Below are 19662 nucleotides of genomic sequence, written 5' to 3'. Positions count from 1 at the left end.
ATATATTTAAAAGCAGCAGAAACAACAAAACATGGTTAGCCTATCTCATGTTCTTACTCATATCCTCATTTCAGCAATCTCTGTTGACAACTTAACAAGCACTGAAATGCCTGCAGTGGTAGTGGCACTTCCTAGCAACACCTGCATGCCATGTTTTGCTTTGAAAACAAGTATGGTGCTCAATGAAGACAGGTTTATGGATTTCATGTTTATAGAAAAACATCCAAAGAGATAAATATTAAGGAACTATTGTTCAAGGGACTAGGTGCAAATGCACATGAATATATTCTCATATTTAAATCAAACATATGGTTATTGAAAGAGGATACATATGATAGGGCACCTACATGTGGAGTTGTACTCACTACACAGGAAAATGTGCAGGCACTTAAGACACCAGGTGGACCATGGTGCCTGCATTTATAAAATTTACATCTTCTCATCCCAAAAGTACTAATTACTTTCAGGTGAGGGGAGGGGAGGGAAGGGAAGAGGAGGGGACTTCCTATCCCCGACAATGAGAGGCCAATGTTTTATAAATTCTCTGCAATGCTCTGAAACAATGAGCACAGGGAAAATTAACTGCACAAAGGGGAAAGAAAAAAAACCACATATTGCATTATTTTGGGAAGTTTTCCTTTTCTGTCTGGTTACACTGCACACTAGCACTGTGTTCTGGGCTACCTGCACTGCAAGTACAGGTTGTGAGAGAGCAGCAGGGTACTTACCAAGGCAGGGTAGGAAGGATAGCCACGGCACTTGGCCCACACAAGCTCCAAGGGCTCCAGCTCAGCCTGACTCTCAAAGGACATCAAGAGAGTTCTGCCTAAGGGACAGGAGGACACACGGCTTAGAAGGGCTATTACTGGCAAAACGGTTATGGTAACACAAGAAACCACACTGTCATCTAACCCAGGCATGATGGCCCGCATTGTCTCAGGAGCAATCAGCTAAAATAGTTGAAATACTGTTGTACTTAAAACCTCTGACAAAACAAAATGGAAAGCCACTTACTGTTTGTACCCATATGCATTGGGTGGCCAAACGAGATGTGATATGACACGCATCTCATCTGCAGGAAGTTTATGATAAAATTTAGTGTGCACTGAGCTCCAGCCTTCTTTATGCTCTGTCAATACGGTCATGTTCAGCATTAAGATAAAGCCACAGCCTCTTAAATCATGGGTCCAAGTCTATGCATGCATGTAGCTTCACATGAACTCTTCAATATGGAAATATTAATCCAATCGAGTCACTGAAATCAAATGCTATACAAGAGATGGATTTGGTCATACACATGAAATCTACCAGCTCATGGTCCTGGAAACGGAGTAATCTTCATTAATGCAAATTTTATAGCAAGTAGTGCTTGCTGTCGGGAAAATGATCAAACAACTGGCATTGAAAATTGAATTTAGAAAATGCTGAGTACAACCCAACTGAGCACCCTGTCAAGACGGATTTGATGTGCTTCTCCACTATTGCATTCCAGACATATTCTTCCATTAATGAAATTATATTCTAAGACACAGAATTGCCCCACTGAGCCTAATTCTCATGTTACCAGCCCCACTCTGCAAGTTTATCTCCAAAGAAGATTGCTGAACACACAAATTCCAGGATAATAATGGTTCTCAAAGAGCCATGACAAGAGCCTGCACTCAGGAGCTGCACAGAAGGGCATGGGCATTCCAGGCCATCAAAGCTGAATTCTGATTTCAGCACAGACCTGCAATAACTCTATTGTTGACATACCATAAGAAAGCCAAGAATCTGGTTGTGTGAGCAATGAAAGAATGGTGTAGTGCCTTGGGTAGTGACAAGTGAGGAGTGTGACAATTTTATAGACATATAGCACAGTTTGACAAAGACAACTTTGTTATGAGGACCTTGCAAGCAATACAAGAGGGAACAGCTATGAAGTCATCTCCAGAGAGACCCCTCTTACAATTAACTCTTCGTATTGCAGCATCATTAAAGAGAACTAGTCCCAAAACAGGAGAAAGTGCCAGGCACATTACACACACCAGCCCAACAGAAAGTATCCTTCCAAGGAGAAGACCGGGCATAAGCAATCAGCAAAGGTGAAAGCAGGAAAAATCTTTTATGCAATAACCTAAATTTGTAACAAAGCAGGTAATAATGCCCAGGCAGGTCAGCAGCCTGATCATAAAACCTGGACAGTTTGTCCAGGACTGGTTCCTGGTGTGCTTTGGGATGTGTTCCCTTTGGTTTAGATGGATGTCAGCCCTACAGTGCGGTGGGACCAGAGCAGTGTGTGCTGTGCAGCAATTCTCACCTGAGCCACTGAAATCAGGATCTCCATTCACACCTTCCACGAAGGGCATCCGAGAAAGAGCCGGCTTTCCTCGACTGCGCTTAGGAGGCATCAAACCACTGTTAGAAAGACATGGAAAAGAAGGGCATTAGAAGAAAACAGATTATCCTTGAAAACAAGGACAAGGAAAGATTCCCCAGCTCTGTCTAAACTACTGAAAAATTACTGCACTGGTGCCTCACTGACATGAAAAGAAAACTGAATACTTGAGCAAAATGTGATCTCTTCTGGTGAAAGCACAGTGGACATCATCCCAGCTTTCCCATGAACTAAGAAAGGGCCTAATAGAAACCAAGCTGTAAACATGAGAAAGAAACCCAGCAAAGATGTCACACTTGAGAGCTGATGTAGTGATGCTTTTGGAGTTTTCATGAGCTATACCAGTTGTGTATAGACTTATGACACAGCAGCCCTCCAAAACAACTCCAATATGCAACTGGACTCCTTCAGCCCATATCCCGAATGCCCTTTCACCTCATTCTACAATACTACAAACATTTCAGAAAACAGACTATCTCCACCTCAAGCAATCATATTTTTTCATATATTGTAATTATCTTTTTCTTTTACAGTCTCCTAATAAGCAACCTATTCTGAGTGACTTTGGTGCTCAAAAAGAAAGACTGGAGAAAAAGCAGTCAACAGAACTGTTCCTAAATAGAATAACTGTACAAGTTATCCATGAGACATCAGCTTGGTTTTAATTCCTTGTTTTGGGGTTTCACATAGCTCTAATGTAATTTTTACTATGTGAATTGCTTGCAGAAGCAGCAATGACTGAGATGAAGATCTGGACACACAGCCCAGAAAACAGGGGAAGAGATGAAGTGCTGGGTGTGTGTTTCATCTCAAAGAAGAGCTGAAGGTTCTATGCCTACAAGGGGCTCAGCATGTGCAAAGAGAGATAATTTACTGGGGTGCCACATGCTGCCCTTTGGTTGCCCAGCACCTGACTGTGGAGGTAGGATCACTCTGCGACAGAGAAAAGCCCTTGCATCAAAATTGCTCCTCCAAACCCAGGGCCTTGCCCTTTGTCATGGGCATGATAGACTTTGCAAACAGATTTACAATGGTAACACTAATCAAACCTTAGCTACAAGTGCAAAATTATACGCCTCTTTGGGTAGCTAACATTTAGGATCCCTCTGCCCAGCAGAGCAGAGTTTTCATTTGAAAAATGCTCCTGTGATTCAACCCTGCCGCAGAACAATTTTTTACACAGCTAACAGTTTTGAGCTGTTGTTTAGCCCTGAGAACGGGTGTGCGCAGGCATATAATTTTAAGTGCCCAACTAACACTGCAAGCTTGAAATCTTACACAACTAACTGAGTACATGCATTGTGAGGAAGCACAAAATGTCCAAACGTATTTCTCTAATGATGGGTCATGTTCAAGGCACTGCAAACATAACCACAAATATCAACTAAAAACATCTTGCTTCTGTCTGTCCTGGATGATCTTACCCATCAAATGTGCTCAGCCTGCCACTCAGAGCACACACAAACGTGATTCTGGCATAACAGAGGTTTTACTGTGCAGTGAAAGGGCTGTGAAATAACTTAAATCAGTGCTAGGAGGGCTGGACAGGTAAATAAGACCAGAAAATTGACATGGCACTCATACGTACCTACTGAAATTGACCAAAAGATGTCAGGTGTTTGCTCTAAGTCTGTTCTAAGTCATGTTTGAAGCACTTAGTTCTACTTTTAAACTTCTGAGAGGAAGAAAGCAGCAATTCAGTAGGTGGCAGAAGTTCAGCTTTACGTGCAGTGCTGAACTGAAAATCTGAATTCAAGTTTTTTCCAGTTTTGGCTCTCAAGGACTGCAAGGCATTCATCAGCAGAGAAGATGTGTATGCATTGAGAGAGACAAGTATAACAGATACCCACTTGCTTGAAAAATCAAGCCCTGCTTTTGGGACCAATAACTTAAAAGAACAGGACAGAAATACAGCAGCTTTTTGTCTTTTACAGTAGGCACAGAAGTAATAGTTCGGGCTAGGTTTAAAATGAAGAAATCAAAGAACAAAACCAGAGAGATAAATCCAGACGCAGAAGGTGCTCCAGGGCACAGTTTTGCATGGGGCACTTACCTGCAGGATTCAAACACCAGTCCACTGCCCAGGGCAGAGCTGCACTCGAAGTCAGAGCCACCTTCTGCATGCTTTGCAAAGCCATTAGTCACTCCTGCCAAGGAGACAAATGGGAATGACAGGGACTGACTCCTGAGAGCATTCCCGAGCCCAGAGCACGCACAAGAAGCCAGATGACAATGGTTTTCCCCCATCCAGGCATCCACCACCCCCAAGTTCCCATGGGCTCACCAAAAGTCCAACAGCCATACAAAAGGCAAACTCATGGCAAGATCACTATTGTTTTTTCTAGGTGTAAATACAGAATTGCCACAAGGCACACATTTCTGGGAAACACCTTGTTATGAAAATCCTATTCACAATGACCTGCTTCTGCAGTAAGACAGATTCATCACACCAGACACTCCCTCCCGTTAGGAGAAATCCGTTGTGTCTGAAATCATGGGAGGAGATGGGGCCATATCAAAAAAGCAGTGCTGCAACTTGAAAAAAAGCCAGTAGTGCTACTTCAGCTGAGGAGAAATGTCACTGTGTGACGTGATTTTCCAGCACCCTGCCTTTACTTGCCCTTTTTTTATTTTCGGCCTCTCATTCTGACCTGTATCCAATGCAGATGACAACTTTCTCATTTAATTACCAACAGATGATGATGGCGAGTCCCTCAACTCTGGAGAAGTCATTTGTGATCCCTTTAACCTGTCCTGGTAAGTCTATCTCCACATTCAACTGCTTTCCTCCCACTCTCAGTATGCTAGCAACCTTATGATAGCCTTATAGTTATGAGATAATATTTGAAGTGTAGGCCAAGTCAAACCTTACAGGTGGGAACTGTCCCACAACAGCTGTTCACACAGAATCAAAAGAAATTACAGTGCTGTCACTCAGATGTCTTTTTCCTCTTGTGTCTTTCCAAATTTCACCTCAGGTGCTTATTCTTATTTGCAGATCTAATTTGAAAAGGAATCTTCTTGGTATTCCCACCAATTTTATTTAAACTCCAGAACTGAGAGTACAGCTGATTTAAAAGCAATGTTTAACATCTCATCTTACATGGGTGCTGTGTTACTACAGACGGTGCACACTTCCAACCAAATGCATCATTTCTGCAGCAGGAAACTCTCACTCCTAAGAGTGATCAAGCCAACACAAACCCTTCTATAAGGGCAGGAACGCCAATCTCAGCCCAGAGTCTCCAGACAGGCCTCTCAACAGCTTTGCAAGCAGCTGGGCACATTGGCTTGCCCTACACAAAATGGAAAACTCTCTCTTACAGCAGCCATGTAGACTAGCAAAGAGAAGAATCATTTGTGACTTCCCTGGGTTTCATCTTGGTACCTTTAAATGTCTAAAATGGAGGTGACTAGAGCTGAACTAAGATACCAAAAACAACATGTACGGTCAGTAGAGAAGAGAAGTGTAACTCATTATGGACATGTCTTGTCTGCCCTGTTTTAGAAACATGTGGAAGAGATGCAGCTTTCACCAGGCACATCTGGTCATGAAGCCTATGTTTTCTTCTAAGCATAAAGTCAGTTCCAGGTGTGTAGTTTGGATGCAAAAGTTTTTACTCAGCCCTAGGATTTCTATGTCCTCGGTCCCATCTCACAGTTTCCAAGGGTTCAGGGGGAAAAGAAATCCCAAAGAACTGGGATTTCCAATCAGGTTGGAAAAGACCTCTGAGATCATCAAGTCCAACCCATAACCTAACATCACCATGTCAACTAGACTACGGCACTGAGTGCCACGTCCAGTCTTTCCTTACCTCTCTGTCCTGCCTGCCTGGGTGACTTTTCTCGATTGCTCTCATTGCAGGTTCTGCTCTGTGGCCGCTTCCGAGCTTGTCGCTCCCCATCAGGGCAGGAGGGTGAAAGCTGCCCGCTCTGCCTGCGGTCCTCCCTGTTTTCCAGGGAGCAGTCCAGACCTCTCTGCAGCTTCACCCCGTTCTTAGCTTTTTTAAAAAGGACAGATGTTCGTCGGCCCACGCTGCTGAAGGAGGGGCTGGCAGGGGTGTCTGCAGGCAACAAGGCCAGTCCATTCAGGCTGTTGTTGGTGAGCAGGCGCTGGAAGGCTTGGCTCTCCCGCTGCAGAGCCTTCTTGTTAAAGAGCTCCCTGTCCAACACCACCCTCTTCTGCAGCTGATTCAAGGACTTACTTTCACTGATGGGTTTGAGTGTTGGAGGGTCCTGCAGAGAGTCTAGCTCCGAGAGGGAGGGTACAGGTCCTGTGGGCTCCAGGGTTGGAGGGTGCGGGGGCTTGGCATCATCTGCTAAAGGAGTAAAGAACCTGCCTGAACATTTTACAAAGACTTACTCCCAAAACTACCGACAGCAATTCTCATCTTTCCCAGGGCCACAGACAGGAGAAACAGCAGGTCTTGACTGCTGACATGCACTTGGGAGCTGGAATTAAAATCCTGCTGCAACCTCTCACCTTTCTCCCTTTCCTCATCCTCATCCCTTGATGTTTTCTCCAGCCTCTGGTCCCGCAGCACAGTCTCCCCCTTGGCCATGGTCTTGTTCTGCTGCTGGGCCAGTTTCTGCCGAATGGAGTTGATCTCCCGTCTCAGGAGCCGGATGCGTCGTGTCCGTGCACCACTGGACCGCATGGTGCTCACTATGTCTAGTTTTTCCAGCAGCTCCTTCAGCTGGGCCTCCAAGGACAGGTGAGCTCGGTTCTCCGGGAGGAGGATGTTATCCACTGCATCAAAAAAGATTGTAACAGTGAAGGGAAGGAGTAAGGCTCCTTGAAGAAGCATCTGGGACCACTGCCACGCCTCACTCCCTTTGATGCTATTCGCTTTAGTCTGGGGATTTAGCAATCATTAACCTTGGAACTCTGACTTCCTTCCTTTGGGCAAAAAGCAGCTGATTTAACTTGCACTGCCCTTTAGTTCCCCTTACTGTCCCAGGGGCCGCAGTGAAAGGATGTGTTTGCACCCCACACAGAACAGTTCACAGTCTAGGTCCTTGTCAGAAACCTACTTCATTGTCAGATAAAATGACAAAATCAGACCACAAACAGAACTGGTCAAAACATAACGTTTGCCACTCCTCTGGTTCTGTTGAAGGGCTGGCCTCTAAAGGAGCAGGACAGACAGCTGAAAGACATACTATCATACACCAACACAAATTTTATAATGACTCTCCATCTGTACCCATGAGAGTTTCAACATTTAGGAAGCAGATGGCGGACTGCAAGCTCTGAGTGCTTCATATTGGCCTAAGTATTCTGTACTAAGTTTAGCCAAGTTATTCAACCAGTGCTTTGGAGCTGCATCTCAAGAGGGCTGTAGGAATGGATGCAACCATGTTGGGAATGGGAAGTCTCAGGTAGGAGGATTGATTGGGTTCCGCTACTTTGACTGCTCCATCACCCCCTCCCAGACCTCAGTGCTCCATCTAATCCAGTGGCTCTACACTTTGCCAATTTACAATACAAAGAAATGCATGAGCTTTCCCTAGAGCAAAAAATCCTAGATCCACCTTTGCACTGCTTTGTAAAATAGCAAGTTTGTACTACAGGCACAACACAAATCAAAGAGCATGAGCAGTTTACAAGGCTCTTCTGAGACAGACATGCCCTAAGAGAGCTGGAGCTAAGCTGCACCTAGCTCAGAGTGCCCAGCTCACCTGAAATCCTGCTCTCAGGCTCTAAAGGAGTTAGATATATGCCTAGGTAAACAGATGGATAGGAAAAGTCTTGTATGTAGAATGATGGGTGTGATTTACATGCAGGCTGAAAGACATGCTCAGAACAAAAATTATGATCTGCCTGAGAAAAAAATGTTAATAAGTACTCACCATCCTCCCAAGAAAAGCAGTAAAAGTCCTCAGTTTTGGGTGACTCAGGCAGGTGAATCCCCACACCAATGTCAAAGCCAATGCTTTCAGCCTGCCGCCGTGCGTGACGCAATATCGCTCCTCCGAAGTCTCTGAGCCGGACAGCTGCTCGGTGGAAAATCGTGTCTTTAGCATTATACCTCATGCAGTTGGTAACTATAAGGTTAAAGTCTTCCTCAAACTCATCCAATGTTCGGTACAGGTGGGACTCCAGCTTCCGCCTCATGGTGGAAAAATCCATTGGGTTGGAAATGAATTCCAGGTAATCTGGAACCTAAACATATAAAACCTGTACAATTACAAAAACCATTTACTAGCCAACTAGAGTGCATCCATCATAAGCACTCTTAATGCCCTTTCCACTGGCAAGGGGCAGCACCAGAAATTCATTTCTGTGTCACCCAGTCAAGGCAGACACACCCTGGCTCTGCAAAACATTACTTGTACAAGATGTGCTAAAGCTTCTAGAAAAAAATGCCCTTTTTTGGCCCGGAAGGATACTCACATCATGAGTCCTTTTTCAGATATTCTTTAGTCCACCAGGAGCTTGGGACAAGGTAGTTTATGCTTCTAGGGTTATGACAGCACATGAGCCTCTGCCCAGCAATAGCTTATCTACAACCCACTAGACACCTCTAGGAAAGAGACTTGCCTCATTCAGGTTAACAGGCTCTGTGAAGATCTGGGCAGCATCCTTCTCCTGCAGTAGATCCAGTGTTGTGCGCAGAAGGACATTGAAAGGGGTCAGCTGTAGCTCCATAGCAGCCTGCTGAACCTTGACCTGGGAATGAGAAAACAGTGATGAGCACAGTTATGGAGGACAGGATATGTGAGTGGTGTCTCCCTCCAGTTTCTTCTGAATCATCACCCCGGCTCTACTCAGTGGTGGAAACCTCAGGTCGGCATACCACTAGCCTGGTAGACTCATTGCTGTAGAACTTCTGGTAAACACATTGTGCTCTCCATGTGCAGGATGTACATCAGCAGACAGCACTTTACAGAGTCTAACTGCACAGTCCAATCCTTTTATATATGAGGAACTCCTATTTATTCAATCTCATCAAGTCAAAACAGGAGGAACCCCCAGAAAATTAAAAGATACTACAACTAAAAATGAAAACAGGCAGAGGCTTTTCACACTTGGTAAATTATCCTGTAGAACTCCCTGCCTCATGATATTATTATTATGCCAATTATCAACATTATACAAAAGTTGAAAGTATGCAGGCGTTTACATGAACAACAACGTCCATAATTAGACTATAGAGCATAAACAAAGTTTAAGATATAAGCTCTCAGACTTCAAGGTAGAAGCCAAACAACAACAGTGGTCTGATATCTGCAAATTCCTAATACAGTTTCTTATATCCCTTATGAAGTCTTCAATACTGTTTGATTTCAAGCAAACAAGTTGTAGTACTGAAAATCTATTCAAAGAAGACTGGAACAGGATAAAAGTATTTATTTGTCTTTTAACATTTTAATTTCTTTGATCTTATAATCGCTCATACGTCATTAAATCAACCACTCCAACAGCAAAGGTAAGCAAGTCTGTTTACACAAAGCAAACTGATGTGCTAAGCAACAAGACAGCATCAGTGAGAGAATGAATGAAGACAAGATATAAAGACCACACTTTTCCCCCAGAACAGGAAAGAAGTCAAACAAAGATGCATGATTCTGGAGTATCCTTCTCCACTCACCTAAAAGGTGGGATGGGATAGAGTTCCAACTAGACACACTTTTCTGTGATATTTTATTGTTTTATAAAGCACAACATAGTTTCCACAAGTTTTTATAGATCTAGCCAGCTGTGACAGGGATACGTCAAGATATCAAAGGTGAACAAAGCCCAAGAATGATTTTTTTTTTCATCCTCCTACCTAAAATACATCCATACAGCAAGCAGGGCTGACCTACTGATGTAAATCAAGGACAATGCAGCAAATGAACCAGTGCTGGCATCAAAAGGACTCCAGAAAAGCTATGGGTAACTTCTGGCCACAAAAAAATTGCTCGCAGAGGAGCTGTGATCACAGAGGATGCTGCTTTCCCTCTGCCTGGCTCCCTGCAGACAGCCTGAAAGCACCCAGGCAAGGCCTGAGGACACGTGTAAGGGCTCACTGCATGCAAGGCGAGCCTTTCATGAAGCTGTCCTTGAAGATACTCCTGCCAGAGAGCATTGTCGTGGGTGCAGCAACCAAAGGCAAGCAAAGACCCTCAACAGGAAAAGCTGGCAAGCATGGGAAGCAACCTTGACTGGTGCAACTTTGGAGATCTGCACACAGCTCAAAGAGTAAACTGGAAAATTTAGTAAATTGTCTCCATCATAAAACTTTTTCATCCAAAAAAGGTACATAGAGGACAAATGACAGGAATTTTTAGCTTTAGAGATTAAGAGCTGAATTGCGATTTAGACCCTTCTCTGGAGTAGGTGTTACCAAACTCCTGAAATTATTATGAAAGGAGATCTAACTTCTATTCTGCAAAACACTTGCCCAGAAATAGAAGGGGTGCTGTAGGTCAGAAATCAAATCCACTATTAGTTATGCAAATACATTTTCCCAGTACTTTGCAGCCCAGCCCTGGTTCTGTGACTGACACAGGGAGAGAGAGTTCTGCGCACCCAACAGTCAGACTCTATGAAAAGAGGAAAAGGCTCAGGAAAAACTGTTGTGTTCCTCCTCTGCCTCCTGCAGCACAGAGTGCTTGCATGGGACTGAAGTTAAGTGCAGCAACTCAACAGCCGAAACTACTCACCTGCTCCCGTTTGAGTTTTTCCCTCTTACGGATCAGTTCAATGAGCAGTCGAGCCCGCTCCAAGTCATGCCGCAGTTTTTGCCAGTACTTCAGCTCTGCCTTCACTGCACTGGTCTTCTCATCCTGCTCCTTCTGTAAGATACAGCAGTGGGGTGAGATAAACACAACTGGCTTCCTGTGTTTCCTTCTTTTTCTGGGCATCCCCACTGAATTGCTCTCCTCTTCCTCCTATTCACTTACCTCTTGTTTAGACTATGTCCCCTCCTTTCTACAGCATTTAGCTGTAACAAACACAACATCAGTCTTTCTAGATTTTATATTATCTGTGAAGTTAGCCTAAGTTATACTGTAGCTACACTCTGGGAACACACTTCAGTGCATGCTCATTTACACCCTCCCAGTTTTTATATCCAAGTTTATTACAGAGGCTGGAAATTTTTCTGTTGGCTGCTATGCATTGAAGCAGCAGCCCAAAGCATTTACAATATAAAGGCAAGGTGACCAAAAGCAGGGGAGGAAGGAGCTATTATTATCCTCCTTGTAACCAATAAGAAGTAGAGCCACGGAAAGACATTTGCCAAAATACAAAGGAGCAGCCAACACTGGGAGATGAGCTCACACCTTCCAAGACAGACAACTTATCCAAGTTCAGTGGCTTCTCAACAAAATCACCCTTCCTCCCCTAAATCTGTGGCTTTCTTAATGGCTTGGATGATATACATAAAGTGCATACACTTTCACACAATTGCCAAGAAGACAATTGCTTCACAAGATCTTCATGGTTTATATTAATAGGACATTTGTTTTTAAGAACTTACATATAGTAAATTGCCAACGTAATACACCAAGGAAATGCTGCACTTTTCCAAGTTCCACGCTGATAAGTGGGAAATAATTTTTTTATTTATCACCCAGGGCAGTCGTCTTGCAAATGAAAAGTCTATAAATTCCTCCAACTATAGTAAAAATATATGTGCACATTGTATACAATACCTACTGACAGGTTATGTTAGAGGATAGAGTCCAACTGCTTCATTGGTTCACCAACTACTTCTCATGCCAAATGCAGTGCTGCTTAATAGCATCGAGATCAAGTGACTCTAGACACCAGCTCAGAGGAGGAAGCAAAGGAGTCCAGAGATGATGATTATGTCTAAACTTCCATATGAATGTGCACGGGACAGGCAGAAATTGAAGCTGAAGGAAGAATGACCCAAACTGGAATTTGGCCAAAACTCTGGAGCTAACACCCATTTTCTTTAATCACTCGCAAGAAATGTGATTTTATAAATCATCTAAGATATCAGTCCATCAAGGGTCCATCACACCCTTGTGCAATCCTGGGTCTCCTAACTCAGGGGAAAAACTCCCACCTGCAGATTCATCAACACAAATTTTAGTAGCATGATGGATATCCCACTAATACTAACTCAGTTCTTCAGGCATGAGCATACCAAGAGGAGACCAGAAGACACTTAAATCAGGCCTCTGATCCTTTCACCCTTAATGCCCTCCTCAGCCATGTGCCAAGCACATCTCCCCCTGGAATGCGAGCTCTCCATCCTCCCATGGGTGTTCAGCTGGGGACCAGTACCTGCTCTGTGTTCCGCTGGGATTGGAGATGTGAGTGTAGGCGCCGGATCAGGGGCACCCCATTCCTCGCCTGCCGCTTCAGCAGCCAGTAGTTGTGGAGCCTCTGCATGAACTGGTTCTTCCTCTGGAGGGAGAGCCCACTGCAAATTTTGTTCAGCCTGCAGGAAGCAAAGAGATGTCATAGAGCCAAGTGCAAAGCAATTGTAACTCTGCGGACCCTTAGGTTTCCCGATGAAGCTTTGCAGTGCTGTGTCAAGCACACTCTGAAATAAACATAAACTGGTATGATCTAGGATCTCCTCAGCATGAATACATATGTGCCTACTTTTCACAATATATCCCTGTGTTAGTAGAAACCTGGCTGGAGGGTCTCACCAAGCACTTGCCCCAGCACTGTCAAAGTAAGCAATCACCAATTCAGCTCCAAGCCTTAATTTCAAAACTACTTTCCGTGTTAAGAACTTTCCAGGGGCCATTTAAGCCTGATGTTATTAAGCTGGACTCTTGAAAGGAGTCCAATAATAATATATCACCTATTTTAACCCTTGCTTATCATTTTTAGATTATACATGGTGCCTTATCAGCACTTTCCAACGCCTATCTGTTAAAATACCAGCAACACATCAACACACTTCTTAAGGCACCAAACAAAAATTCAGCACTACCTAGTTCTGCACAAGGAAGAGCTGGGACAAAAAAATAAACAGTCAAATTCAAAGCTACTTGCAACACTGACAGGTTTGACATGCTCTGTAATAAAAGGAGCAATTAAGAAACTATGAAATGAGACTTAAAAAAGGTCAGTAGTGGGATGACCCCTACCTGCCTACCAACCTGTAATGCCTGAAGTATTTTAAAAACACCTTCATGCCAGATAGGTGTTTGCTGTTAGGGACCACCATGAAATCTGTGTTACACAACAGTCTAGGATGGCTGCTTGGCAAAGCAAGAAAAGCACAGTATGCCAGTGACACTCACGTAGAAGAAAGCCAGTCAGGAATTATGCTGCAGAGCACTCTGGACACAGCAATATTTATTGCTAGGCCCTGACTGAAGACTCAGTGTTTCCAAGTTCAACAATGACAGGGACTGAGTCCTTAAAACAGATCCTGTTCAGCTCCAGCTGTTCAACTCCTTCCTTAAACCTGCAACACTCACCTGTAAGAGGGAATTTGTGTGATGGTCACCATGGGCACAGATGAACGCCATTTGGTCACATCACCAGGCTCCTTTTTGATCTTTTGCTTCAATTTCACTTGGTTCTTTTTCAGAGACCCTTTGGGAGGGGCAGAATTGGCTTCCTCCTCTCCCTTCTCCTTCACAGTGTCCTCCTGCCCATCACCACTAGCAGCTGGAGACCCCTTTTTTACCATCCCAGGCGGGGAATGACTCTCACAAAAGGCAGTCTTGCGCACAGTGAATGTCGTGCCGTTGATGCTGGTCTCCCTCATGGGTTCAATCTTCATGAAGAGACCAGCCCTCTGGGCACAGGTGACATGGAAAGCAGTGTAACAGTTCACCTTGTGGCATTGAATAGCAGCTCCCATGCCCTTCTGCTTGCAGATACAGCATGTGAGCTTCCACCGAGCTGGAGGGATGTTATTGATCCCTTCAATGGGCTCCAGGAAAACAGTGTTTGCAAAGCAGACCTCTGGGATCCAGATGGCACAAACCACGTGAGCCCAGCGGCCATCACTAGTCTGCTTGAAGGCTCCCCCTTTGTTCGGGCAAAGGACACAATCCACAGGGCGAGAAGGGGACTGTAAACAGCAGCGACAAAGCCACTGCCCCTCAGGGATATAGGGCACACCGTAACATTCCTGGTGCACGGCCAGATTGCAGATATCACAGAACAGAATGACATTACTGTTGTGACACTCATCGTCCATGCAGACACAGCAGAAGGCGTCCTCATCGATGAGGGACTGCTGAGCCCCATTGTTCCGGCTCTCAAGGTACGACTCCTTTTCCAATCGATCCACCAGCAGCTCAAAAGTGTCAGCAGAAACTGTTCCATAACCATCAGCCCTTCTCTTCTCGTTGACCATTTCCAGCCATGCCAGATCCTCCTCATCCATGTCATACTCCACTTCTACATCGAGGTCTTCAGGAGGCTTTTCCAAATACCGGTAGTAGGCAGCAGGAAGAGGAGGGGCATCTGGCTGGCTGAAAGAGTCCAGCACACGGAAGCTGGGCTGGGGTAAGTGTAAAGACGTCCCTGGTGCATGTTTGGAGAAGGACTCCTTCTTCCTGCCTTTAGAAGGTGTTTTCTTAGATTTGGAAGGCAAAAGGGGTTGCTCACTGTTTTCCTTGTTGCTGTTGCACTCAGTAATGTCCTGGGCAGTCAACTCATCCTCTGTGATGAGTTTTAAGGGATCGTAGATGCTGATGCGATGAAGCCGCCCATCGATGTCCACCTCCACGATCCGCTGGGCCTGAGCATATGTCAGAGTCTCCCGAGTCGGGGAGCACTTGAGGCTGTAGGGCGAGGGAGAACGCCTCCCCTCCAAGTTCTGTCGGGACCTCCTTCGAGGCTTCCTCATCACTATGGTCCAGAGACCCTGTAACAAAACAGGACAGAGGACAGTGTAAGACAAGGATACAAGCAAGAAACAGTGCAGACTGAAAAACTCACTCAACATTGCAATAGCGCAAATTTCTACTAGAGACTTCAGCAGTTTCAGGCTTGCTGAGTCTTTACACCTGCTTAGATACAAGCAGGTAATTGATATATCAACCATTTCTTGCACTGTGTATCAGAGCAATGCACAGCACCCTCCAACTTTCTCTATTTGCAACTCAGGAGATGTATGTACCACCATATCACCAGTGAGAAGAGCTCAAAATAATTTTACAGCACGGTATACAGTCTGCTGTGCATTCAGATCAGCAAAACATTCAGATCCTCTGAAATTCAAATACTACTTATCATATCTGCTTGCACCATTCACATACTAAGGTCACAGAAGCCAATGAGTTCTTCTCTGTTCTTTTGCCTGTGACTTTTATATCCCAAATAGCACACAAAATGTGCTGGATGTTTTCTAGTTCAAAAGGAATGCACTGTTCAGGTCTTATGAAAGCAGTTCCCAATTATTTTTTTTTTTTGTCACTGAGCTCCAGATGAGAAAACTAGCACTTCTCCTTCAGTCCAGGAGGGAGCTCCTCCAAGTTTCACACCTAAGGGTTGCCACCATCAATTCTTCTGTTCCAACACTGTAGACGCAAAAAGTTCTATAATGAAAAATCATCCTCCAGCTTTGCTTTTCTTTCTCTCTCAGATGTAGCTGTTCCTTACACCGCTCTCCAGACAGTGTATGCTGAACAGACTGTGTCCTTCCCAGCATGCAAATGGGTCACAAACAAAACCAGAGGATGAACCAAGCAATATATCAGATACCAGATGTGTGTCCCTTCTGCTCTTCGGTGGGATCAAGGAGGAAGTGAAGGGGAACGAGCATGGGAACAAGCAGCATGGATCCAAATGGACTTAGGAGCTCTGGCTCAGCGTTAGCCCCTCTGGAGTCATAATTCCCATTCATGCACTTAAGCCAGTTCTGCATGGAGAATCCACAGGGGTACAAGGAGGAAAGTAGCAAGGCAGCTTCCAGACCACACCAGGAACCATGCAATGGTATTTGCTCAGAGCCTTAACAAAAACCCCAGGCCATCTCTGTCCTCACAAACTGCTAATCAGCAACCCAGATAATTAGTTGAGAGTCGGTTCCTGACGTTAAGGAGGTGCCTGTCAAAGGGGAGCAGAGGAGAAGCCTGCAGCTGGCGAGATGATCTGGGGGAGGATGCAAACATGGCAGAGCTCAGTGATCTGAGGGCGAAGAAGGGAGCTAGCAAAGAGGGAAAGCAGAAAGAAAGCCAAGTGAGTAACACAAGCAAGAAATGAGGGTCAACAGTGGAAACATGAGTTATGGGAAGAAATGAGTGGAGTCTGAAAGAAGTTGAAAAGTAGACAAAGGAAAGCAAATGTAAATTCTCCTTGAGAAGATAGGCCAGCCCAGAGCTTATCTGTTGCTATGCAGAGGCCTGAACCTGCACCTCACCCTTATTTAAAGCAATCCCACACATTCAGTCCCTTTCTGTGGGACCCATAGACAAGAAAACACACTATAAACCCACAATTTGTGGTTAGCCAATGCATTATTTGTGCTCTATGAAGGGCATAGCTCCAGAGACTCTCTATCACACGAGTCAGAGCAAGCAGCACCTCACAGGAGTAGGACCGACAAGAAGTCCAAGCTTATTCCAGAAAGAAGCAACAAATTCCAGGAGCAACACATTTTTCGGTACTGTTTCTGTGAACCATGAGATTAAGCCATGACACAACATGTGTATTAAGAAACAAACAGGCTCTGGGATGGGTTTTCAAACTCTTCCTTGAATCCACAGAAATAAGCTGCAGGTGCCAGTTTCAGTAAGCATACCCATAATGATGGAACCTCTAAACACAATTTTATTTCAGGTGGAAAATATGAGATGACAATTTCTACCTGCAAATATAGGTACCACAAATTTTGGGATGTTTGCCTTAAACCTTTAATCAGTCACTTGATCCACAGACCGCAGACACGCAACTGCACTTGTCCTAGCTGAGCTCCAATGGCTTCAATGAGTGGGAAAAAACAATTTTAAAATAAGGGCATAAAGGCAACTTGATCATCAAATGAAAAAAAAAAACAAACAAACGAACAGAAAATCCTGCTGGCAAACAGCTCTCTTCCAATTCAGGCCAGTACAAGCAAAGAAGACATTGGAGGCAAAAAGATATATGGGCAAAAATATATTAGAGGATGAAGTAATTATTATGAGCTGACTGCACCCATAATTAATATTTTATTCAGGAAAAACGAGATATTAGCCACCTGCTGAGGGACAAGCAAATTTCAGTGAAACAAGTTCCTGAAGGAAGGGCTATTTTATCTGTTGATGGGAAAAACAAGGGTACAGGGCTCCTTTAGCAAAAAAATCAATGTATTCCTAGAAAAATTACTCAAAGTGGGCTTTCCACCAACTGCCATAAAACAACCCATTTGTAAAATACACAATTACTTAGCACTATGAAGAAGCATCTAAAATGGCATGGAAATTGCTGCCAGCAAGAGATGACTACCTGGGATAATACCTGCATCTGGATATCAGGAGAGACACAGCTACCCACTTCCAAAAAAACTTTGAAAGCAGCAATGAAATGAACTCAGACCCACTGAGCTGAACACTACGACCTTGTCTACAACAACAGAAATTTCTAAGCGACAGCCTAGGCATGTTTTGATCTCCCTGGCACACTTGAGAACACCTCCCTGCTACGCATAAAAAAGAATCCCTCTGCGAACAGCACCCATGCACACTGAAATGCTAAAGACACTTGACACTGGTGAGATTAAATCCTATTTCAGCTCATGCTGATTACGTCCTACCATGGACAAAGGTTGCTGATGTGAATGCAGAAAGTTCAAACAGTCGTGCTCTGACTATTGCCATAGTATGCTCAAAGCTTTCCAAAACCCTCCCATCACCCACTTCCGCTGGATATTGCGCCAGGAGCAGGGTGTGAAGTTCCTAGAGAATACAACTGAGCAAACAAGGTGGCTACAATACAATAAAGCTGCTGGGAATGAACTTAACTCCACCCCAGGAGTTCATTCAGGAATGGTTCAATTCTCCTGAGCAGCAGCTTTTACACCTGTAGGCAAGAGATGCCTGGGGGGGGCTGCAAAAGGCAACCAAGCCCATCGCCAGTTCACTTAAATTTACTACAAAGGGGTCAAAAGCTCCACTGAAAGATCAACATGTATCGAACACCACCACAATACAGGCCCCTATTATACATGCAGCCTGGAATATCTGACACAAATGAGTCCTCTAAAGGAAAGGCGAAACGTTGCTGTGATTTACACCCATGCAACACTGTGTTGGCCATTTCCAAGAGTCAGAGACACCATCTCACATTGCAGAAGGCCTCAGTCTCCTTCCCAACTCTCCTTCATGCTGCAGTCCTTCCTTCTAGCCTTCTCACACTGAACAACCAAGGATTTACTTTACAGCACCAGGTTTCTTTGCTAACGTGCAGAGGACACAAGGCTGGAACTCAAGGCAGTGGGGGAGTTTCCTGGCCCTTTCCAGGCATGGCTTGGTGATCCCAGTGAAGAACTGGGTCCCTCAACAATGAAGAACTTCAGTGACTTGCAGCAAGAAGGCCACCTGGACCTTAGTGAGCAGCAGCAGATGTGAGCAAAGTGGCTCTCGTTCAATTCTGGCACACCATGACTACTGGCAGTGGCTATAGCTTGTACAGTCCTAAACAGTTTGGGATTTGTTGTCACCAAAGACTGCCTTTCTTTGGGACATGTCAAATACGAGGTCTGGAGACGTTCCTCAGCATTGCTCTCCTGCACCACCAGCCACCCAGCTCTGCCACTTGTGGCTGTTTGCTGGGATTTAAAACCTACTCCTGTGCAATGGGGAACAGAAACCCATAGAGCTATTTAAGAAACACATCTGCCAAACAAAAGCAACAGATGCCAGAGGAAAGAAACAACCTGGAACCGTTGCAGCCCCCTTTCCACCTTTTGCCAACCAAAATGCTGTTTAAATTCCTGCTGCCCTTGACAACACCCCTCCACGTTCCTGCTGTGTCTGCACTTACCACGGGCTCATATTCCCTTCACGCACCTGTCAAGGGTTTATAACTCCTGACACCCACACTGATGCCTACAACAAAGTGTGTCAGTGCTCAACAGATGTAATGGAGAACTGCCTGCCTTGGCACACAGAAACATCCTTATCGATCCCCTGGTACTTCTGTAACCAAATCAAGCTGACAGGAGATGCACCAGACTGCAAGAGAAGACCTCCTTCCAGAGGAGAGGGTTGCGAGACAGGCTACGGATAAAGTTTAAGGTAACGTCTGGGCTCACCAACAGATGGTGTGTGCCATGAGCTGTGTCTGGCCTCAGCAGCAACTGAGGGAACTATGACGTGCCATGAGCTGTCAGGTGCCGGCGGGAGCTCCTCTCAGGAGCTAT

The 19662-nt window shown here is 44.8% G+C and overlaps 1 protein-coding gene across 7 annotated transcripts in view; it reads right to left on the bottom strand.

The window, feature by feature from the left end:
• BRPF3 (bromodomain and PHD finger containing 3) overlaps window positions 1-19662 on the bottom strand; it is a 33884-nt gene that overhangs the window by 6294 nt on the left and 7928 nt on the right. For 2 of the 7 annotated variants that reach the window (XM_008934274.2, XM_018079697.2), the window contains exons 2-11: window positions 13781-15183; window positions 12624-12780; window positions 11030-11161; window positions 8922-9050; window positions 8231-8543; window positions 6861-7127; window positions 6193-6696; window positions 4431-4524; window positions 2300-2397; window positions 729-826 (exon numbers count right to left, since the gene is read on the bottom strand). In XM_008934274.2, coding sequence (XP_008932522.2) covers window positions 729-826; window positions 2300-2397; window positions 4431-4524; window positions 6193-6696; window positions 6861-7127; window positions 8231-8543; window positions 8922-9050; window positions 11030-11161; window positions 12624-12780; window positions 13781-15165 — 3177 coding nt within the window. In that variant the 5' untranslated portion in view covers window positions 15166-15183. Of the gene's footprint in view, window positions 1-728; window positions 827-2299; window positions 2398-4430; window positions 4525-6192; window positions 6697-6860; window positions 7128-8230; window positions 8544-8921; window positions 9051-11029; window positions 11162-12623; window positions 12781-13780; window positions 15184-15577; window positions 15599-19662 lie in introns of those variants that run through there. The other 5 variants (XM_018079699.1, XM_018079696.1, XR_001921569.2 and 2 more) reach the window with 5 other exon arrangements.

This window comes from Manacus vitellinus, unplaced genomic scaffold (assembly GCF_001715985.3).
Source record: "Manacus vitellinus isolate BGI_N305 unplaced genomic scaffold, ASM171598v3 scaffold_47_pilon, whole genome shotgun sequence".
In the NCBI taxonomy this organism is placed as follows: domain Eukaryota; kingdom Metazoa; phylum Chordata; class Aves; order Passeriformes; family Pipridae; genus Manacus; species Manacus vitellinus.
The sequence above is the reverse complement of the archived record's forward strand: the minus strand, read 5'-3'. Positions and strand labels throughout refer to the sequence as shown.